The sequence below is a fragment of the Tauraco erythrolophus genome, chromosome 6 (genome assembly GCF_009769465.1).
Source record: "Tauraco erythrolophus isolate bTauEry1 chromosome 6, bTauEry1.pri, whole genome shotgun sequence".
NCBI lineage: Eukaryota > Metazoa > Chordata > Aves > Musophagiformes > Musophagidae > Tauraco > Tauraco erythrolophus.
This window is the reverse complement of record NC_141470.1, coordinates 27,116,730-27,137,902: the sequence shown is the minus strand read 5'-3', so window position 1 is coordinate 27,137,902 and position 21,173 is coordinate 27,116,730. Positions and strand designations below refer to the sequence as shown.

The 21,173-nt window shown below is 67.8% G+C and overlaps 3 protein-coding genes across 4 annotated transcripts; 1 reads left to right on the top strand and 2 right to left on the bottom strand.

Annotated features, from left to right (window-relative positions):
• Positions 1–561: 561 nt before the first annotated feature.
• Positions 562–1,259, top strand: POLD4 (DNA polymerase delta 4, accessory subunit). The gene is made up of 4 exons (XM_086612930.1): positions 562–668; positions 700–785; positions 859–970; positions 1,126–1,259. Exons 1-4 carry the CDS (start codon positions 571–573, stop codon positions 1,148–1,150), a joined length of 321 nt encoding a protein of 106 aa, XP_086469056.1. The 5' UTR covers positions 562–570; the 3' UTR covers positions 1,151–1,259.
• A 5,979-nt stretch (positions 1,260–7,238) lies between these two features.
• SSH3 (slingshot protein phosphatase 3) lies at positions 7,239–13,412 on the bottom strand. Its single transcript, XM_086612928.1, has 14 exons — positions 13,362–13,412; positions 12,541–12,578; positions 12,170–12,335; positions 11,523–11,641; positions 11,383–11,454; positions 11,193–11,258; positions 10,581–10,769; positions 9,936–10,029; positions 9,702–9,830; positions 9,582–9,628; positions 8,963–9,109; positions 8,187–8,387; positions 7,594–7,849; positions 7,239–7,523 (listed from the first exon to the last, which is right to left on the bottom strand). The coding sequence occupies exons 1-14, from the start codon at positions 13,410–13,412 to the stop codon at positions 7,239–7,241; spliced, it is 1,860 nt and encodes a 619-aa protein (XP_086469054.1).
• A 1,310-nt stretch (positions 13,413–14,722) lies between these two features.
• On the bottom strand, positions 14,723–20,281 carry ANKRD13D (ankyrin repeat domain 13D). Of its 2 annotated transcripts, none has more exons than XM_086612708.1 (15): positions 20,192–20,281; positions 19,314–19,449; positions 19,067–19,191; positions 18,709–18,754; positions 18,466–18,609; positions 17,914–18,103; positions 17,607–17,673; positions 17,455–17,536; positions 16,917–16,978; positions 16,708–16,838; positions 16,323–16,480; positions 16,096–16,242; positions 15,513–15,676; positions 15,348–15,427; positions 14,723–14,986 (listed from the first exon to the last, which is right to left on the bottom strand). In XM_086612708.1, the coding sequence occupies exons 1-15, from the start codon at positions 20,279–20,281 to the stop codon at positions 14,746–14,748; spliced, it is 1,863 nt and encodes a 620-aa protein (XP_086468834.1). In that variant the 3' UTR covers positions 14,723–14,745. The 2 variants fall into 2 exon arrangements, with proteins under 2 accessions (XP_086468834.1, XP_086468835.1); XM_086612709.1 differs by having other exon boundaries at positions 16,111–16,242.
• Positions 20,282–21,173: the final 892 nt, after the last annotated feature.

The following is a 21,173-nucleotide window of genomic DNA, read 5'->3' as shown; positions in this document are numbered from 1 at the left end:
GGGAGGGTTGAGAAGCCTCAGGCAAATCTGCGCCCGTGGCACCTGTCGTGTCCCCCTCGGGACAGTGTCACCACAGCTGGGGGTGGGGACGGGCAGCCACTGTGGGCACGCGCTGTGCTTCCCGCGGCGGCGGACGGGGCAGCCAGAGCGCAGCAAGGGGCAGAGGGTGACGGCGGCGCGGAGTGAGTCACGGCCCGAGTCACGGCTTGTGAGGGTGACGGGGACAGCCGGGGGTGACAGTGCCCGGGGCAACGGGGGCAGCCGGGGGGGAAGTGACAGTGCCCGGGGCGACGGGGACGGCCGGGGGGCAGGTGACAGTGCCCGGACCGACGGGGACCTCCGTGGGGTGGCAGTGCCTGGGGCGACGGGGACGGCCGGGGGGTGCCAGCAGCCGGGGTTGATGGGGATTGCCGGGCAGGGGGTGCCGGCGGCCGCCCCCCAGCCCCGCTGCGGCCCCGCCGCTTCCTCCCGGCGAGCAGCAGGGGCGGGACGGGGCGGGACGAGGCGGCAGGACGCCGGTTCCCGGCAGCCGCGGGGCCTCCGCCGCCAGCCGCGCTCTCCTGCAGGGCCATGGAGCAGCCCCGGCGCATCACCGACTCCTTCCCGCGGCGGCGGCAACCGCGGCGAGCCCCGGGCAGGGTCAAGGGCAGGGGCCGCCCCTGCCCCCGGCCCCGGCCTCGCGCCCCCCCCGCCCGCCGAGGAGCCCCCGCCGCCCTCCCCGGACCAAGCCCTCCTGGAGATGCTGCGGCGCTTCGATCTGGCTTGGGAATATGGGCCCTGCACCGGTGAGAGCGCCCGGTCGCCCCCCGCCCCCTCCCCCCCTGCCCCTCGGTCCCTCTGACCCCGGCCCTCCCGCAGGCATCACCCGCCTGCAGCGGTGGGAGCGGGCGCAGGCGCTGGGGCTGAGCCCCCCGGGCGCCGTTCGCGACGCCCTCCTGGAGCACCGGGACAACGCCGATGTCACCTACTGGTGGGTACGGGACGGGGTGGAAGGGCACCGGGCACCCCCTCCGTCTCCCGGTGCCCCCCACCCTACCGTCATGGGGGCATCCTTCCCGCCACAGACAGTCAGGGGCGGGGGGCACCGGCCACCCAGTGACACCCCCACCCCGCTGTCCCCCACAGCCTTTGGCATGAGTACCCGCTCTGAGCCGCTGCGGCCCACACGCCGGAGGGAGGAGAGGGGGGAGTCCGTGCCTGCTGCCTCCCAGGCCTGACCGCAGCTGTGCCACAGCCCCGGGGGCACCGGGCAGATTAAAGGCTGGTGTGAGTGAAGGAGGGGGGCTGCCGCGTGCTGTCTGGGGGGCACCTGGGCGGGGGGGGGTGGCGAAGCCCCTCTATAGGGCACGGGGGGACGGCAGGCCCCAAATCTCCCCGCTAAGAGAGAGCCAGGGGGATTGTCCAGTTACACAGTTTAATGCCAGCCCTGGGAGCACCAGGGGTCTGTGCCACCCCACGGTGCCTCCCCCCCCCCCCCCAGCCCTCTGCCCCACGGTGCAGAGCAGATGGCAATCCCTCTGCCCCACGGAGCCCCTCGCTCTGGGGCTGACAGGCATCACTCTTGCCCATAGCTCCCCTCACTCTGGGGGTGCTCCTGCCTCAGAGGGTCCCCTACACATGACAGGTCAGGGGGTCTTGGGAGGGACAGGTGCCCCCAACCCTGTAGGGTGGCAGAGGGACAAACTGGGGCACAGCACTTTTGCCAACCAGCAAAAGACCTCGGCGCTGCCGGTGCTCATGGCCGGATGGTAGCTCTCGAACAGTGGCTTCTTGATGGCACTGAACTGGGGGGGCAGGGCATTAAGGAGAAGACCCCCAGGCTCGATCCTCCTGGCCCACACCCCGCAGCTGGAGGGGTAGAGACTCTACCTTGACCGGAGCCTGGGTGGCGGCAAGGGCAGGCAGGACGAGGGTGCTGAAGCTGGCGCCGATATGCCTGCAGCAGGCATGGTTGGCAGTGGGCAGGGTGGGCTGGTGGATGGTGCGTGGGTGGTGCCCACTGCTGCCCAGGCCCCCTGGCCATACTTTGGTGCTGGGGAGGCCGCAGGCCAGGCACGCCGCTGGCTCCATGTCTGAGGGAGGAAGAAGGAGCCCACCACCCCCTGCCCCAGCTCATGCCTGCCCCCACGTACTGGTGGCCCTCGGGGATGAGCCGGAGCTGAGGCTCTTCATCAGCAGGACATCCACAGCAGGGTCCAGGGTGCCAGAGCCGTGGAAGGGAAGAGATGGGGTGGGCAGGATGGTGCCCAGGCAGGGCACTCAGCCCTGCCCTCACCTGCAGAACTTGCCTGGAGGGGGTTCCTGGCAGGTGCAATGGGCCGGGGGCGCACCCGCAGCAGGGAGGTAGGGAAGAGGGGCAGCAAGGTCTGTGTCTCCCTTGCCAGCAGCAATGGGGCCTCAGCTCCAGGAGGAGGGTGAGTGGTGGCATCTCGGAACCCAGCGGCTCCTGTTTCAGGCTGGCACCCAGGCCAGGGTGGGCAAGGGGTGCCCAGGGGTCTGGAGACACCTGGGGAGGAGGAGAGAGTGGGCACAGTGCTCAGTGGAGGGGCAGAGCCTGCACAGCCCAGCCCCACCAACCCCCAGCCAGAAGGGCCTGCAGCCTACGCTCAGCACTGGGGCACACTGAGGGGCCCCACCCCGGTCCTCACTGGTGGTGTGGGCTGGGGACGACTGGCTGCAAAGAAATCTAGGGGAGGAGGAGGTGGCAGAAGACTCAGATGCCAGGCAGTGCCCAGAGCCTGGCCCCCACCCCATGCCTGCCACACCTCTTGCCGTGCCACCTGGAGGGACTGGTCCTTACCATGGGGAAGGTGAGAGAAGGTCAAGGTCCCCTGGTTGGGGTGCACCCCCAAAAGTGAGCCGTGGCTGTGGGATGGGGAAGAATAGGAGAACAGCAGAGCTTTGCCCTGCAGCGTGACAGGGACGGGACACAAGAAGGGGCATGGGATGCCACACGACAGGCTGAGGGGAGAGGAGAGGGGCCATAGGCTACATCTAGAGGGTCCAAGGTGTCCATGAAATCCTCACCAAAGTTGGGATGCAGCTGGCTAAGCATGGGCTGGATCATGTCCGTGTCACCCTGGTGAGCTGCGGGTGGCAGGGAGTCAGGCATCGCCGACATCCCTGTGGTGCCCCACGGGTAGAGGGGGTGGCATGGCCCCCACTCACCCAGGCTGTGCCGGTTGGGCCTCTGTAGGTGTTGTGGCTGAAGAAGATGGTGTCAGCCAGGTCCAAGATCAGCCTTTCCAGGTCTTGCAGCAGATGGAGCTCTGTGGGGCAGCTGCCCTCTGCCTCGCCGCTGGCCACCGGACCCTGCCGAGCATCAGGCACCCCGTGCCAAGCACAAGAAGGGTGAGGGGAGCTGGGGAGCCCAAATCCAGAAGCCGGCACTGCTGGGACTCCCAGTAATGCCAGTGGAACTGGCCAAGCTGGGAGAGGGGAGCCATTCGACCATGAGCATGGGTGTAGACACCACGCTGGTACCTGAGAGGGCAACGCTGCTGATTCATCCTCTGTCTTCAGCACCTGGAGAAAAATCAAAGAGGAACCATGACACGAGTCGCTGCCCACCTGGCTGCCCGCAAGGCCGGCAAAGAGCGGGCAGTGCCACCTGCCCCTTCCTGCCCAGGGCTGCCCATACCCCTGGGTAACACGAGGGAGGGAGGGGGGTGGTGGCAGCCAATGGGGCTGGATTGCTGGGGACAAAGGTGTCCCCAGGCTGGCGAGGGCTTGGCTGGAGCATGCCATTGCTGGTTGGTTTGGGTGGGGGGTGTACTGGGACTGTGGAGAGAGGCAGCAGGGGAGCCCAGGTGTCCCTGTGGCCATGTGTGTCCTTACCTGTGTGCACGAGTACGTCCTCCACTTGTGGTACTCCTGGGTGACGTCCTGGATGTGGCACTTCCCCTCCATCATCCCTACCTGTATTACACGGACACACATCACTGTGAGTGTCCGGTGGGCACCGCAGCCTGCCCCCAGTTCTGCTGAGGGGGCGGTGGGCTCAGCACCTGCAGCCCCCAGCCTGGACTATGAACCCCAAGAGGCACTTCCCTGTCCCATGCAGAGACCCTCGGCATGACATGCCAAAGCACCCCAAGGGAGCTGCGGTCCTGTCGGGGACTAGGGGGACTGCAGGGGCTCACCTCTGGACCACAGTGCTCCTGCTCGTCCCCAGCCTCCAGCAACGTCACAAAGTTGCAGGCGGGATTCCTTCCTCTTCATCCCATCTGTGGAGAGAAGGGAAAAGAGATGATTTTGCTGCTCTCCTCTCCCACGCCTGGGCTGTGCCACCCTGGCAGGCACCATCACACCCCAGGGCTTGGGAGAAAAGGGAGGTTACCTAGGTAGTAATAGCAAAATGATCAGATTTCAGAACGATGAAACAAAAGTGGGACCTATGGAAAAACATTAATTTGGAGCAGCTGTTTGGGTGGAGAATGGAAGGTGGAAGGATAGCAAAAAGGGCTCAGAAAGGGAAAAAATGGAGAATAAGATATAAAATCAGGTAAAGGTGAGCACAGCGGGGAGGAAATCTGATACTAGGGTTGCACATGACTGTGGATTGTAGTGCTGTCGACATGCAGAGCCAGGTCTGGCAGGCACCGCTTTCCCCCTCCAGACCATCGGGATGCCAACAGGACCTTCCCCCCACAAGGGTTGGAGGGAAGAGTGATAGAGCTGTCACTCAACGACAGTCCTGTGGGATTCCTAAGATTGAAAGCCATAATTAGCAGCTTTGCTGTGTGCAGAATCATTTAATCGTAAGTTAATAACAGGATGTGTTTGTTAATTATTTAGGTTATTGATTACTTAATTTATTAGCTCTCTAGCAGTTTGTTGCTTAATCAATAAAATGAATCGGTTATATCCCAAGTCTGCAGTTAAGCGGTAGAGAACTGGACCTGGCAGTAACCCAGACCGTGTCCTAGGGTGGGGAGGCTACCCGCAGCGCTGGGCCCACTCACATCGAAGGTAGGTACCAAGCCCTCGAGATCGTGTTGTTTAGCCGGATCTTGTCCCGCTGCAGGAGCTTCAGGCCCTTGAACGTCTTCCACTTGGGAGACATGGCTTGCCTGCTGAGAACAGGACAGAGGTATTTAGGGTGCGGACCCCCCCAAGACGTAAGTGCCCCACACTCAGGCCAGCGTCATGCCCAGGAGGGCCCTATGGCTAGGAGGAGGGAGGCAGCTGGTGGGGGGTCTTCCAAGGGGGGCTCTTTGGACCTCACGCCCTGTCTCTCTGCCCTAACCTTCCTGGGTCCAGCCTTGTGCCATGGTCCTGCTGTACCTGATGGCTGCTGATGCCACAGCTAAACTCCCTCTGCCTTTGGGCACGCCTGCAGAGCTGCTCTGCACTGATGACACCCCCCTGGCCTGTCTGGCATCAACTGTCAAAATGTCCTCGGATGCAGCATGCTGGGGGCCAGGACCCAAGTTTGTGGTGGGGAGGATGAGGGAGGTTTCCAGGCTCCCTGCAGTCACAGAGGGCTGGGAGAGGGAGATAGTAAACCCCACCCAAACAGCACCCAGAGGCGTTGGGTGGTGACCAAGAAGGCCCCAAACTGAGGAAAGGTTTCAAGAAGAAATGGGGTCTGTCTTATCTCCAAAACCAGAGGCAGGATGCCCTGCACAGCCCACAGCAGTGCTGTGGCCCCTCGCTCCAGCCCATGTCCTCCCACGTGAAGGGAGTCTGAAGAGGCTGGCGGCACTTCCCCCTGTCCTGGCTCCTTTGCTGCAATCGCCCTGCACTGCCCTTTCCAGCGGCAGCTGTGAGACGCGACTGACAGAGCAAAAGTCGGGGTGCCAGCAGAGCCCAGCAGCACAAGGCTCTTGCTCAAGTCAGGTCCGTCCCGGTGTGCCACAAGCCAGCGAGGGCTCTGGCCACACTCCAGCAGCTCTCTAGGTGCAGAGTCCCAACCTGGTGGGTGCCCAAGGGTGGCAGGGGAAAACTCCAGGATGGTTTCCCCCTAGAGCACGCTCCAGTCAGGATGCCTTTCCTCAATACTGGCCCTCACAGTCAGAGGCATGTGCAACCTTCTGTCTCCATGTGGGGCTCCATGTTCATTCTTCCAGCGTCCAGAAGATCCCTGGTCCATGGCTTTGCTGACATGCCTGCCCTCCCAGCCCAGGGTGGGCTGTGCCCTGCAGCACTGCCCTCCCAGGTGGCAGGCTGATAAGTGCCAAGCAGCCCGGTCTGTGGCTTTCCTCCTGCCTGCCCTCATCCGCACGTCCAGGTCAGGCACTAAAGAGCCTGGTGAGAGGGGCGTCAGTGCTGTGGGCCATAGGGGTAGGTATGTCTGGCAGGTGCCCCTACCCGCTGTGCTGAAGTCATAGGCTCTGCCAGAGCCTGCCCCTGCCCCTGCCAGGCCCTGGCTCCCGCTGCTGCCCCGGGGACCTGCCCACTGGCCTCCTCCTCCTGCTGGAACCCCGCTCCCGCCTCGGTTTGCGGTTCCGCCATGAAGCAGCCCATGTAGACGACGGTGGGGCTGCCCTGCCGCCTCCCCAGCGCCCAGCCTGCCCCGCTGCTACGGCCACAGCGGGCTGCCGGCTCCCTGCCCCGCTTCACTCCTCCGCTGCCGGTCCCCGGACCCCCCCGGTCCCGGTGCCGCGGCGCGGCCCAGCCCGCTGAGTGAAGCCTGCGCCCGGCTCCCATGGCAACCAGGAGAGCGCAGCACGCATGCGCACAGCCCCGCCCCCGCGCAAGGAACGCCGGGGGCTGTAGTTCCCCTCCCCGTCGCACGAGATTACGCCGGAGCCGCGCGCTGCCCCGTTCTGCCGGTACGCGGCGGCCGGGCGGGCAGCGGGGCGCCGGCACCCCCGCCCCGGGCTGCCCCGGAGGTTACACCCGAGTGCCCCTCCCCGCACACAGAGGGCGGCCCTACAGCCTACGTGTTCGGTCTGGCCCCTACTGGCGACAGGGAGAGCATCATCCCAATGCTCCCAGCTGGGCAGGGCCTCGCAGGAGGCCCCACGCTCGTCCCCTCCACCCTCGAGCAGGACCCACGCGGGGGCGGCCGTTTCCACTCTTTATTCTCAGTGCTGGCACAGTGATGGGTGGCAGCAAGGCCCTGTGCGTGGGGGCATGAGGCAGGGCCACCTCTGTCCCCGAAGTGCAGGCAGTGTGCGTGTGGGGCGTGCCGGCTCCCTGGCCACGCCTCCAGCAGGCCTAGGATCCGCCCCTTCCCCATAGTGCCAACGCAACGGGCGTGGGGGGGTGTTCTACCCCATACCCCCCCCAGGTTAGGGGGCAGGGGGCGGGGTGGAGGGGAGGTTGAGGGTGGGGTCAGCACTAGGGGTGGGGTCAGAGGCAAGGGTGGGGCAGGAGGCGGGCTCAGAAGTGGAGGAGGGGGTGGAGTCACAACTGGTGGCAGGTGGGGAGTGGCCGTCCGTGGGGGCGTGGTCAGAGGCGGGGGCGGGGCCGCCATCCAGGCTGGCCTGGCGCACCACGCGGCGGGGCCGGGAGGAGGGCCGAGCCCCTGGGAGGGCAACCCCCGGCACCCCCGGTGCCTCCGCGGCCACGAACACCTGCGAAGGGGATGGGGGTCTCAGCCGGCGCCGTGGCCTGGCCCCCCCTCTGGCCCTGTCCCACACTCACCTCCCCGGCGGGGGGCTCCCCCGGCAGCTCGGGGGGCTCGGGGGACTCCAGCTGGCTGATGCTCCGCATGACGGCGCAGAGGGAGATGCGGGGGCGCCGGGAGGCCCCCAACATCCCCGGCCTGCCGGTCTCCTCAGGGGGCTGCGGGGACGGGGCTGGGGACAGGCCACCCTCGTCCTCCGGGGCAGCCTCTGGGCCCTCCGGGGGCTGGGGTACCCGCTCCGCCACCTTGGGCTCCCACAGGCTGCTGTGCCGGCTGCCACACACCTGCTGTCAGTGGCTGGTCCCGCCCCACGTGTGGAGCCACGCCCCTTCTGAGTCAGGGCGGGGCTCCCACAGGCTCTGCCCCCACGGCCATAGCATCAAAGGGTGGGGCATCCCGCTACACCAAAGCCCATCCTGCCCATCAGGGCGTGGCCACAGAAGCCCCACCCACTCTGCATGAGAGGGGCGTGGCCATGACAGGCTCCACCCACACCACCCAAGAGGTCATGGTCAAAGCAGACCCTGTCCTGACCGAGGGGGCGTGGTCACATCAGGCCCCACCCACCCTGCCCACAGGGCGTGTCCCACCCCACCCTTGCCCCGCCCACCTGGCGTGCAGGATGCCCTGGTAGAAGTCGAGCTGGCGCATGAAGCCAGGGTTTGGCAGGACGCTGGGGCGGCAGTGCCGGACATGCTGCAGTGCCCGCTCCAGGGGCCACCCGAACTCCTTCATGGCGTAGGCCAGCACCGTGGCCGCCGAGCGGCTCAGCCCCATGCGGCAGTGCACCAGCGCCCGGCCCCCGCCGGCCCTGTGGCACCCACCCACACTGCCACCAAGGTCCTGGGGCTCCCCATGGGTCCCCAGCCAACCCCGGAGGCACCCTGCCCAGGACACCCAGCACCATGTCCCCAGTGCTCCCTGAGTCCCCAGGGACCTTGTGCCCCACAGTTCCCCTGTCCCCAGTGCTACCACTGTCCCCAGTGCATCAGTGTCCCAGGACTCCTGATGTCCCCAGGGCTTCTGATGTCCCCAAGGACCCCATGCCCCAGGCACTCCATGTCCCCAGGGCTCCCCATGTCCCCAAGGACCCCATGCCCCAGGCCTCCCTTGCTCCAAGGCCCCCCCAGTGTCCACAGAGACCCACTGCCCCAGAGTTCCCCAGCTCCCAGTTCTCCCAGTGTCCCCAGGGCTTCCAGCACCGCAGCCCTCAAGACACCCCTCCCAATACCCCCTTGCCTCCCCAGGTACACCCTCCATGCTCCTCCCCAGCCTGCCCCTGGCTCCAACCCTTGCCCCTCCATGCCCCCCAAGCCCCGTGTCCCCCTCATGTGCCCTCGATGTCTCCCGCCTCACTGCGCCCCGGGGTGCCCCCGCCCCACTGACCGGACACGGGAGAGGAAGAGGAAGGTGTCGTTCCAGTGGGGCAGGAGCTGGGCTGTCTCCTCGTCATACACCCGCACGTTCATGTAGGTGAACAGCGCCGGGAAGAAGTTGTCGATCTCCCGCGCCACGTTCAGGATGTGGGTGACCCTGCAGCGCCACGGGCACAGGGCACAGTGGGTATGCAGGGTTGGGGCTCTGCCTGTGCTCTATGGGGTGCCCCACAGCACTCCACATCCACCCCGCCGTGGTGCCGCAGCCCTGCTGCACCCACCCTGGCGAGTGTCCCGTGATGACCCCATGCTCACCCCAATGGGTGTTCCACCACGACCACATGCCCAGCCCATCAGTGTCCCATGATGACCCCATACCCACCCCACCGGGTCACTTCATGGTGACCTCACACCTGCACCACCACGACACTCTATGATGACCCTATGCCCACTCCATCGTGACACCTCAGATGGCCCTGTGCCACCTCACCATGCCACCCCAGATGACCTCATGCCACCCCACCATGACACTCAGCTGACCTCATGCCACCCCACCATGACACTCCACGATGCCCCTATGCCCACCCCACCATGCCACCCCAGATGACGCCATGCCACCCCACGCTCACTTGTTCTGCTGCAACTCCTCCAGGTTAGCCGCGTTCCACTCGGAGCCCTGTGCGGTGACAGCGGTGAGGGGTGGGGATAGCCTTGCCCGCCCTGCCCAACCCGCCTGTCCTGCTGCCCACCAGGTAGAGGTGTGGGAAGACGTGGGAGGGCCGGTCCATCTGTGCCAGCACCAGCAGCATCTCGTTGTCTATGAAATCCTTGTGCTGGGCCAGGCTGTGCCCCGTGCGCCGCTCCAGCTCCTCCCGCACCTGGGCATGGCCACAGGCTGAGGGACGCCCCTGCCTGCCCCTGCCTGCCCCTGCCCGCACGCCAGGTCCCCGGCCCACCAGGAGCCCCTACCCAGTGGCACCCACCTCCTTGGAGGAGACGCTCTCCAGGTCAGCACTGGCCATCACGTCCCGCAGCAGCGCCCGCACTGCCTGCTCTGACAGCTCCGGCGCTGCCGGCCTGCGACCCGCAGCCAGCGGCGCTCAGCTGCCCCACCTGGGCCCCGCCCTGACCAGACCCCACCTCCTCCTCTCCCAAGCCCCTCCCCTAAATGCAAGCCCTGCCTCCCCATGGCCCTCCTGATACCGGAAGCTCCACCCAGTTCCTTTAAGCCACGCCCCTTATCCAACCAATCCCCACCTCCTCCATTAGCCGCACCCTGATCCCAGATCCCACCCCTCTCCAGACCCCACCTCCTCTTCTCCCAAGCCCCTCCCCTAAATGCAAGCCCCGCCTCCCCATGGCCCTCCCGAGATGGGAAGCCCCACCCAGTTTCTTTAAGCCCCACCCAGTTCCTTTAAGCCCCACCCCTCATCCACCCCATCCCTGCCCCTCCATTAGCCACACCCTGATCCCAGACCCCACCCCAGCACAAGCCCCTCCCTCCCAGCAGAGCCCCGCCCTCACAGCCCCACCCAATCGCTCCGCCCCTTTGCCACAAGCCCCGCCCCGAGGCTCCCCAGCGCAGCAGCAGTGCTGATTGGCCAGCAGGGGCGGGGGGCGGGGCGTACCGGCAGGGCGGGGGCGAGGCAGGACGCACGGACTCGAGGTCGGCCATGGCTTCCCACTCGTTGAGGCAGCTCTGCTCCGAGGCCAGCGCCGCCGCATAGCCGCGGGCCCAGGCCAGCGCCGGGCCACCAGGGATGTGGCCGCCGCGGGATGCCTCCTCACAGGCGCGGTGCAGCTCCTGCAGCACGGCCCTGCCACACACCGCCTGCCACGGCTGCACCGCCCCGGCACTGCCCACTGCTCCAGCACGTGCCCGCGCCTCCGCCCCGCCACCGTGGCCGAGGCACCCCCAGGTTTGGTTTGCCCCAGTGCATGGGTGCCACCTCCCCTCTCCTGGGCATGCACAGCCCATGGGCACAGCTGGGGGGCCCGTGGCTGCGCCTAAACCTTCCCCGCATCCCCCGTTCCCATGACTGGGCCCATGGTGGTGCCCATATGGCCATGTTCTGGCTGTGCCCACAGTGGTGCCCACAGCCCCCATGCCCACAGTGGTGCCCACGTCCCCCCATGTCCATGATGATCCCCATGTCCCCTGCGCCCATATCTCCCATGGCCATGGCGGTCCCCATGTCCCCCATCCCCCATGCCCATGGACACATCCAGGACTTGCTCACCACATGGTCTGGACAGAGATGGGCTTGAAGATGCGGGTCTCCCCCCCTGATGTCACACTGAACCCTCTTGGCACCATGGGGAGACAATTGGGTCAGGGTGGGCACCCCAGCCCTGCCCCTCCCCACCCCATCCTGTGAGCCCCACCCTCAAAAGCCCCTCCCCTTCACAGAAGCCCCACCTAGTCCTTACCCATCTCCATCGAGGAAGACTTGGGTGTCACTCCAGAGAGGCAGCACCATGCCCAGGGTGCAGCGGGTGGCCCTGGGACCGACAGAGGTCAGGGGGTGTGGCCGCCCTGCCCACGCGCCCCCCACCCACGCCCTGCTCACCCCTCGTGGGCGAAGTCCACGCCCAGCAGCACCGTCTGCCGCTCAGCTCCCATCTCCTCCGGTCGCACCACCAGCAGGTACCGCACCCGCTGCGGCCGTGCCGACTCCAGCCGCACTGCCTTGGGGGGGGGAGGCATGAGAGGTGTTCCTGCACTCCCCAGTGCCCCCAGTGCCCAGCGAGGAGCGTCAAGGACACGGCGGGGCAGGCTGGGCATCCCGTCCCATCCCGTCCTGTCCCATCACCCATCTCATCCTGTCCTGTCTTGTTCCATCCTGTCCTCATCCCACCCTCATCCCCATCTTATCCCCATCCTCATCCCATCCCATCCATATCCCATTCCCATACCCTTCCATCCTGTCCTGTTCCATCCCATCCTGTCACTGTCCCCATCCCATCCCCACCCTGTCCCCATCCATATCCCATTCCCATGTCATGCTTTCCCCATCCCTGTCCCCATTCCACCTCTTTCCCTGTCCCCATCTCATCTCCATCCTGTCACTGTCACCATCCCCATCCCATCCCCATCACTGTCCCCATCCCATTCCTGTCCCATTCCACCTCTATCCCTGTCCCCATCTCATCTCCATCCTGTCACTGTCACCATCCCCATCCCTGTCCCCGTCCCCGTCCCACTCCTATCCCCTACCAGCCGGATGGCATCCTGGGGACGCAGCAGCTGCATCATGAGGTGCAGGTGCTGCTCCTGCCGCCCCGGGGCCTGGCTGGGGGGTGCAGCCAGGGGGGCCTCGGCCACCAGCGGCTCCTCGGCGGGCAGCAGCAGGGCAGCCCCCTTGACCATGACGAAGCTCTGCCTGAGGGGGCAGGAGGGCCCTGAGCGGGATGTGGGGCCCAGCCACAGCAGTGGGGGTACCCCGAAAATGTTCCCCCGGGGAGGGGGATTGCTGGGGGGTGCTGGGGCACCACGGGGGAGGAAATGCTCCTCGGGGTGTAGCTGTGTCCCCTGCCCACCCCGGTGCCCTGTGTCCCCCAGCCCATGGCTTTGGAGCCCCTTCTCACCGCCGCTGCAGCTGGCCACGTCTGCGTGCATCTTCCTCCTGCAAACCACGGGGGTGGGGGCAGTGCCCCCAGGGGAGCATGACCCTGGGGCACAGACCATGCCCGGGGGGCCCAGCAAGCACCCCCGGTACATCCCACCTGGGCACTGTGGGCCAGGACCCCCTCCACCAAACTCCCCGCCGCCAAACTCCCCCCCTCCAGCAGCAAGAGGCATTGGCAGGGCTCCACGGGGGAGTGTGGGGGTCCTGGGAGGAGTCCCATGGGGAGGCAGATCCCTGCGGATCTCTTGGGTTGCTGGGGGGGGGTCCTGTCCCCGTGCCCCCCACCCCGGGCTGGTTGCTGCCCAGGGGAGAAATGGTCGGGGGGGGGCCCGGGGCTGTGCACCCTGATAAGGCCCAGCGGTTATTGAAGGGGGGGGGGGGGGGGAGCAGGGGGGCTGGGAGCCACTGGGACAGCGAAGGCTCTGGGAGCAACTGGGGACATCCCCCCCCCCCTAGCCGGCAGCAGAGGAGACCCCCAGTGCTGGGGGCAACGGGGCTCCCAGTAACCTCCCACCGGGACCGACCAGGGCAGCCTTAACCCCCCGCATCGCGGCCTGGGAGCAGCCGGGACAGCCCGTACGCCCCTGCCGGGAGCCCCCGGGGCAGCCGCTCTTCCTACCGGAATTCCTGGACGAGCCGGGACCGCCCGGCCGCCCCCGCCGCCGGCAGCCGCTCCCCGTCCCGGCAGCACCCGGCGGCCCCGGATCGGCCTTGCCGAGCCGCCTCCGGGGTGCCCCGATCCCGGTTCCGTCCCGCTCCCCGGCCCCGTCCCGCACTCACCGCCGGGCCCCCGGCGGAGCCCCCCGCCCGCCGCACGGTGACCAGCGCCATGCCCCCGCCGCGCCGCCGCACCAGGAAGCGCCGCCGCCGCTGCCCCGCCCGGACGGGAACGGGCACGGCATGGCCTCCAGCGGGACAGGTTCCACCTCCCACCTTCACCCCCATCCCGGCACCACCAGACTGGGAGCCCCCAGACCCCACTCCCCGGAATCGGGACCTCCTCGAGGTCTCTGGGAGACCCCCGGGCAGCGTTCCCCAGATCCCCAGCAGGTGGGAACCCCCCAGCACCGAGGATCCTCCCCCCTCCCTAAAGCCCCTCACCCTGGCACTGCTCCATATCCCCTGGCCGTGACCCCGCAGGTGCCAGCCCATCCCAACCTCCTCCCTGGGCCCTGTGCCCATGAACCCTCACTCTCACCCCAGGAACGGGGCATCCCCTCCCACCTTACACTGGGACCCTCACAGCCCTGGGACCCGCTCCTGTGAGCCCCTTGTCACCCCATGGCTCAGCAGTGGGTCCCCCACCAAACACCCTCTCCCTGGCGGAAGTCTCCCCGAGAAGGATAAATTTAATAAATTAAGCCGTGGTGCAGGGAATGGGGTTGCAGGGCCAGATTTGGGGGGAGGGAGGTCAAAGCGGGGAAGGAAACCCCCCTGGGATCCCACCAGTGCCACCCACGTGCTTGATAACTCTGCCCCTCCCTGTAGGCTCCACCTCCTTCCCCAGGCTCCACCCCCTGGGCCTCCCCTCACCCTGCCAGGCACAGTCTGTCCACATTCGTGTATATATATATATATATGTATATGTATATGTACATACAGCCGCGCGTCCCCCCCCCGCCACCAAAGGACAAGGCCTGGGGGTCCCTGCCTGGCCTGCAGACCCCAAAAGCGGGGTGCCTTTAAAGAGGGGTCAGCTGTGTCCCATGGGGACCCCTGGGTCCATCCTGCCCCCCCATGGGGTCAACATACAACACCGAAGAGAAGCAGGGTCCCTAGGGTGGGGGTCCTGGGGACAAGGGGGTCCCTGGGGTGAGGGTCCCCAGATCAGGGTCCCTGGGCTGAGGTTTGAGCCTGGCGGGAGAGGATCCCTGCATCAGGGGTCCTGGGGGTAGGAGGATCCCTGGATCAACTGCCCCCCTGTGCGGGGATGGCTGTGCCCACATCAGGGGGGTCCCCTGGCACAGGGGGGCCACCCCAGCACCGGGTGGTCCCCAGGCAGGGCTGTGCCCAAGCTGGGGTGTCCCAGTGCGGGACGTTGCCCACGCTGGAGTGTCCACATGTGAGGACGTGCCCGGTGGTTCCCAGGCGAGGCCGGTGGGGCGTCCCTGTCTCCATGTGGGGTGTCCCCACGTGGGGCATCCCTGTCCCCGTCGCCCCGGCGCTACTTGTCGGTGAGGGAGAGACGCAGGATGCGCTGGAGCTCCTCGTCCTCCTCGCGCCGGCGCCGCTCCCGTTCCTCCTGCTCCCGCTCTGAGAGCGCCATGGCCAGCCGCAGCTGCTCCGCGAAGCTGCCGTAGCCGGGGGGTGCCGGGGGGCTGCCGCTGCCCGCCCCGGGGGGGGTCCCGCCTGCCGGGGGGTCGGCGCTGGGACCCGCCTGCAGCAGCATGCTCTCCTGCAGGGCCCTGCGGGGAGAACCGCTGTGGCCACGCCCCCTCGCGGAGGCCACGCCCACACAGTGCCCCACCCATGCTCCGCCCCGGGTGGCCACGCCCACTTCACAGCTCGACCCTGGGCTGGAGAGCCACACCCCACTCCACGTGCCCCACCCATCTGCTAGCCACACCCTCACCTGCAGTTAGCCCCGCCCATGTTGGCCACACCCTCCAGGGAGTGGGAAGACCCTCCCCTCCGGGCCACACCCCCAGGGCCTCTCCCAACCTCCCCTCCGCCCCGCCCTGGCACCTCGCCCCTCCCGCCCTGGCCACGCCCCAAGCCCAGTGGGCGGGGCATGATCAGACCCCGCCCCTAGGGGCGGTGCCTCACCGCTCCAGCTGGAGGTCCTCGTCATAGGGGGGCGGGTCGGTGCCGGGGCGGGTGTTGGTCAGCGCCTCCCAGATGGTCACCTGCGGGATGGGGGCGGGACTGAGGGGCGGGGCCTGCGCTGAGGGGGCGGGGCCTGCCCCACGGAGGGGCGGGGCGTGGTCCCACCTGGTCGGTCTCCGTGCCGGCATCAAGCAGGCTCTGCTGGATGGCGAACTGCAGCAGGTCGTCGTCCTCATCCCGCAGGGGCTCGCTGCGTCCCGCGCCCAGCACGGTGTACCCTGCAGGCACCTCGAACACCCCTGCCTCCACCTCGCACGGGAAGGGCCAGCCTGCGTGTGTCCCCGCCCACAGGGCACCGTGAGCACCCCGTGGCATCCCAGGGAATGCCGTGGCACCCTGCACCCATGGCACCCCACAGCATCCCATCACACCCCGCAACCACCGGTACCCTGTGCCACCGAGCACCCCCCAGCACCCTGCACCCCCAGCCCACGGCAACGCCAGCCTGTGTCCACAGAGAGCCTGCAGGCCCTGTCATCCCCTGGACCTGGCACTCCCCAGCACCCATCACCCCATGGGCAGCCCCAGCCCAGGGACCCTGCAGCACCCTACGCCCAGGGATCCCCCCCAGTGCCACCCTGCACCCACAGCCATCAGCCCTGGGCTCACCCCTACCCCCTGGAGACCCCCAGGGCACCCCCCATCCTACAGCAGCCCCCCAGCCATATGTGCCCCTAGGGCCCCCCACCTCCCCCAGCCTCACCTCTGGGGCCAGGGGGGTGGGTGCCAGGGGGCTGGGTAGGGGCGCACACCCGCACAGAGCCCAGCGGCTGGTCGCACCCGCAGAGGTTGCTGAAGGTGATGCGGGCGTTGAGCACGTGGAAGAGGGGGATCTCTGGAGGTACAGGGGTCAGTGGCTGTGCCTCGGGATAGGCCACGCCCCTTCCCCCCCTTCCCCCCCGACACCGCCCTCACCAATCTTGACGGGGAAGCCGGGGGGCAGCTTGAGGGTGATGAAGTCGCGCAGTTTGGCGAAATGGGCGTTGGAGATGGCCATGAGGTCGATGATGGGCGTCACCTGCTCCGCCAGCGACAGCGGGTGCTGCTCGCACAGCCACAGCGTCGCCTTGAACCTGCCCGGGCACCGGCGTGGGCACGGACCCACCCACCCGCACCACATCCCCTGGGACCCTGTCACCACTCCCATGGGTCCTGCCACCCCAATGCCACATCCCAGGGGACCACGTCACCACTCCCAAGAGTTCTGCCACCCCAGTGCCACATAACCACCCTGCACAGGCTCGCTGCCATGGCAGTGCCATGTCCCTGGCACCCTGCCACCCCGGGGTGGTGGCCTCACCTCTGCACCTTGCTGGACATCTCGATGGGGCGCCCAATGTTGCGGGTCTCCAGGTCGAAGTGCGGGTCGAAGTACTCCTCGGGAGTGATGGCAGTGGGGTTGGTGGGGCTGGCGGCCTGCGGCATGGGCGCCTGTGGCGGCACCGGCACCGCTCAGCCATGTCCCTGGCACCCCCAGCCCCGGGGGGACCCCCTGCCCCAGCCACTCACCCCATTGTGCGTGCCGTGCTGCTGCGCGATGCCCAGGAAGGAATGGAAGGGGGTCTTGGAGCCTGGCCGGGGAGAGAGGGGAGGTGCAGGGGTGCAGGGCAAGCGGGGGCACAGCACTCCCACGTCTGCCTGGGCTGTCACGCCTCGCACAAGGTCCCACACCTGATGGGTGGCACCCAGCACCCATGGTGTCCACATCTGATTAATGACACCCCGCACCCACGGTGACCCACGTCTGGTGAGTGACACCCAGTACTCATGGTGACCCACATCTGGTGGGTGACACCCTGCACCCACGGTGACCCATGTCTGGTGGGTGACACCCCTCACGCTGCGCCACGCCTGATGGGTGACATCCAGCACCCACAGTGTCCCACACCTGCAACGCATCACACTCAGCACCCAGTGTGACACCCAACGCCTTGCACATGTCCCACCCAGGAAGGGGGTGGACCTTGCACTAGAGGCGGGCCTTGCTCCAGCAGGGGGCATGTCCCAGCTGCAGGCAGGCTCCCTGATTGGCCGACAGCACTGTCACCTTTGCTGCGTGACTTGTCCTGGTCAGACAGGTGCTCCGTCCTCGTCTTGGTGACCAGCTCCACGTTGCTGGCACTGTACACCTGCCGGGGGATAGGATCAGCCCCGCTGGGCATCCGTGGGTGGTCCCCCTCATCCCCCCACCATGCCCACCTTGGCCTCATAGCCGCTGACCACCTCCATCTTCTCTGAGCGCCAGCCCCAGATCCCCGACTTGTTCCTGGGGAGGGGGGAAGTGTCAGCCCCCCGCAGAGGCAGCTCCTTCTATGCCACTTGCCCTCTTGCACAAGTGTTTCCTTCCCCTTTGCACGTGGTTGCCCCATGCGAGCCCTTGCTCGGCCCCTTCCCAGTAACTGCCACCACCACCATCACCGCCATCACCACCATCACCACCACTCTGCCACGCAAGGGTCTGCCCCATGCCCCCTGCCTCGTCCCGCAGTGCCGCGCCGGGCCCCACCGCTCGAAGGCGATGTTCCTGGTGTCGAGGTGCGTGGAGACGATGGGGGAAGTCAGGCGCCCGGCCACGTGCTCCTCCGAGGGCTGCATGGCTGCCAGCAGCAGGTCGGGCTCATGCAGGGCCAGGGCCAGCGTCTCCGTGTAGACCACCTGCTTGTCGTGGTCCACCTCCATCACCACTGCCCCTTCATCTGCACACGGGGAAGTGGGTCAGAGTCTGCCACGGCCACCCTGGCACCCGCATCTGCCCCGAGGGCCAAGTCAGCCCCTGGCACCTCGTGGCACCCTGACACTCCTGAGCGTGGGGGTCACTGCGTTCAGGCTTGTCTTGGGGGTCCCAGTGGGGAATCAGGGGTCCCTGCAGGGGACTGAGGTCCCTGGTATGTGTGTGTGTGGAGGGGCTGAGGTGGTTCCCAGTGCTGCTGGAAGGGGAACTGGGGTCCTCAGGGGGTCCGTGTAGGGGATGTGGGGTCCTTATGGAGTCTGGGGGGATTCCCAGGGTGACTGGGGGGTATATGAGGTCCCAGGGGGTCCGGCACGAGCTGGAGCTGACCTTCCCCCTTGAAGATGTAGCTGCGGCGGCCACGCTGCCACGTCATGTGCTCAAAGCCCAGCAGCGTGGTGTCAACCCGCAGGCTCTCGCCCCGCTTCCAGACGCGGTAGACGTCGCTGGGACACACCTTGGAGACCAGCGGCACTGCGGGAACCCGCGCCCTGTCAGCAGCATGGCGAGGCAGGGGGACATGGGGGGCAACCCTCTAGCCCCCAGCCCTGCAAGCCCCCCAGCCCCACTCACCCCAGCTGGTGAACTCCCACTTCATCTCCACATAGAAGTCAGATGCCTGGAAGAGACGAGGGAGTCATTGAGAACCTGGGGGACATGGGGGGGTCTGGAGGAGTGGGGAGTTCCCTACTGACCTCCTGGGTGGGGATCAGGGGGACATGGGAGAGTGGAGTCTTGGGTGGGGGCCTGGCAGGGAAGGATAAGCAGGGGGTCCCTGGGGAGAAGAGTGGGGTTATGGAGAAGATGGGGGTCCTGGGGACACTTGGGGGGTCCAGGGGCTCCCCTCTGCCCTCCCTGGCCTCCAGTCTGGTGGGACTCCAATGCTGAAGGGGGAGTGCCCACCCGCCACTTGCCCGGGGCTGAGTCGTACCCGGCGCAGTTTGCTGAGCAGTTCCGGGATGCCGGCGAGCCGCCGTGTCGCCCGTTGGTAGTCGCGGTACTGGAGCACCAGCTGCACCATCTCAGGGTCCCCCGTGCTCACGGCCTCCTGCAGCACTGGGGGGGGGGGGGGGGGGGGCCACAGGGCACCGTGACCCAGGCACCGCCAGCACCTGTGCCCCATGATGGGGTCCCCATGCCGGTGTCCCCGTTGGTGGAGGGCCCACACACCCACGTACCCGTCCAGCCATTGGCGTTCTCCCGGCCCACGTTGGCGTTGTGCCGCAGCAGGACTCTCACTGACTCCAGGTGGCCCAGGGACACGGCCAGTTCCAGTGGGGTCCGGCCACGGGGGTCTGTCAGCTCCACGTCGTGCTGCAGGGACAGCCAGGGTCACCGCTGACGGCCTGAGGTGCCTCACACACCCTGCACCACCCCCAGTGCCCCCCATCCAGCACAGCCCTGGCGCTCTGCTCTGGCACCCCAGTGCTGGTCCCCAGCCCCTGGTCCTTGTCCCCTCGTCCTGCTCCAGTCCCTGATCTCCCTGCGCTAGCTTTCAGCCCCTCAGGGTGCCCATGCCCTGTGCCCACCATGCTCCCAAGGCCCAGTGCCCCCTGTCCCCTAGTGCCCCCTCCCCTCCAGCCTCCAAGTCCTCCTGTCCCCCAGGCACCCAGTTCCAGTGCCCCCAGCCCCGTCATACCCCCAGTACTCCCATTCCCCTAATACCTCGGTACCCTGTCCCAGTGCTCCCCCTTCCCTATGATCCCAGGACCTCTGTCCCAGTGCCACCAGCCTCCTCAGTGCTCCCAGTCCCCGCCAGTGCTCCCAGTGCCACCAGTCCCCCTTAGTGGTCCCAGTGCTCTCAGGCACCCCCAGCGCTCCAAGCCCCCCGTCCCCGAGTCCCCCATTCTCCCACTGCCCCCACATCCAAGTCCCCCACGCTGCAGCTCCCAGTACCCAGGTCCCCGCTGCTCCCCTCTCCCCCGCCTCCCTCTCCACCCCCCCTGACGCTGCTGCGCCGGCTGCCCGCGGCGCTCGCTGCCCGGCGGAGTGGGTGGGGGCCCTCGGTGCCGGTGCCCCCGCCGTGCCGCTGCCGGTGCCCGGTGCCGGCGCCCACCGTGCCGGAGCGCAGGGCGCTGTCCAGCGCCTGGTGCCGGTTGTGCCAGACGAGGCGGTGCAGCGGGAAGGTGTCGGCGGGCCGGGCCATCCCGCCACCATGTCCCCGGGACCGCGCCGGGCAGCGCGCGGGCGGACGGGCCGCAGCGCCGGGCCTGCCCGCAATGGCTGCGCGCGGGGGCGGCGGCGGCGGCGGCGTCGTAGCGCGGCGGCGCGGGGCGGGGCCGGCACCGGGCACGGCGGCCGGGGCACCGGCACCCGGAACCGGCACTAGGAACGGCGGGGCGTAGGACCCCGGCACCGGGTCCTGGCTCCGGGCACGGCCAGGCACCGGCCCCCGCGGCATCCAGCACCGAAGACGGAAAGCACCAGCGGCCTCGAGAAGGACGCACCGGGCACCGGGGCTGTCCCCGGGACCCCACGGCTCGCCCCGCGCCGGGAACCCGTTACTCCGCAGCTGGCCCGGTACCGGGGTCTGCTCCTTCCACGGCACCTCCTCCCGGGTACCCCGCGAGTCTACGAGGCCCCGCGATTCCCCCTTTCATGCCGCGGAGCTCAGCTTCCCAGTGGGTACCCGGTGCCCGGGACTTCCGTGCGTCCCGGACCTGGCCTCGCCCCTATCCCCATCCCCATCCCATCCCCTTCTCCGGCCCCAGCCCCGTGCAGCACCGGCACTCCCGAGGGATCCGGGGAGGGGGGCCTACGAGGCCCGGGCCCCCGCGCTGGGGCTGCCTCCTCCCCCCCGGGCAGGGGCGGCTGTTTAGCTCCGTGCCGCGGTCGCGGCACAACCCTCTCATCAGGCACCGGAGAATCTCCCCGAGGCCGCGGCTCCGCCGCTCCCCAGCCCCGGGCCCATCCGGGCGGCAGGAATGCCGAAACACCGGCCCGGTTCGCCTCACCCCGGACGTGCCGCCCGCGCAGGGTGCGGGCAGGAGGGGTGCAGCCGGCACAGCCCCGCGGCAAGGGGACAGCCGAAGTCACCC

Bases quoted from the DNA above. Each gene is read 5' to 3' on its own strand.
- ANKRD13D (XM_086612708.1), bottom strand. From the start codon at position 20,281: ATGGCCCGGCCCGCCGACACCTTCCCGCTGCACCGCCTCGTCTGGCAC. The intron at 18,610-18,708 runs GTGAGTGGGGCT...GGGTTCCCGCAG, and splicing joins GTGGGAGTTCACCAGCTGGG to TGCCGCTGGTCTCCAAGGTG. The intron at 17,674-17,913 runs GTGGGGCCCGGC...CCCCCTCCCCAG, and splicing joins AGGAACATCGCCTTCGAGCG to GAACAAGTCGGGGATCTGGG.
- SSH3 (XM_086612928.1), bottom strand. From the start codon at position 13,412: ATGGCGCTGGTCACCGTGCGGCGGGCGGGGGGCTCCGCCGGGGGCCCG. The intron at 11,259-11,382 runs GTAAGGACTAGG...CATGGTGCCAAG, and splicing joins GTCTTCCTCGATGGAGATGG to AGGGTTCAGTGTGACATCAG. The intron at 10,030-10,580 runs GTACGCCCCGCC...TGCGGGTCGCAG, and splicing joins GCCTCGCCCCCGCCCTGCCG to GCCGGCAGCGCCGGAGCTGT.
- POLD4 (XM_086612930.1), top strand. From the start codon at position 571: ATGGAGCAGCCCCGGCGCATCACCGACTCCTTCCCGCGGCGGCGGCAA. The intron at 669-699 runs GCCCCGGCCTCG...CCCGCCCGCCGA, and splicing joins AGGGGCCGCCCCTGCCCCCG to GGAGCCCCCGCCGCCCTCCC. The intron at 786-858 runs GTGAGAGCGCCC...GCCCTCCCGCAG, and splicing joins GGAATATGGGCCCTGCACCG to GCATCACCCGCCTGCAGCGG.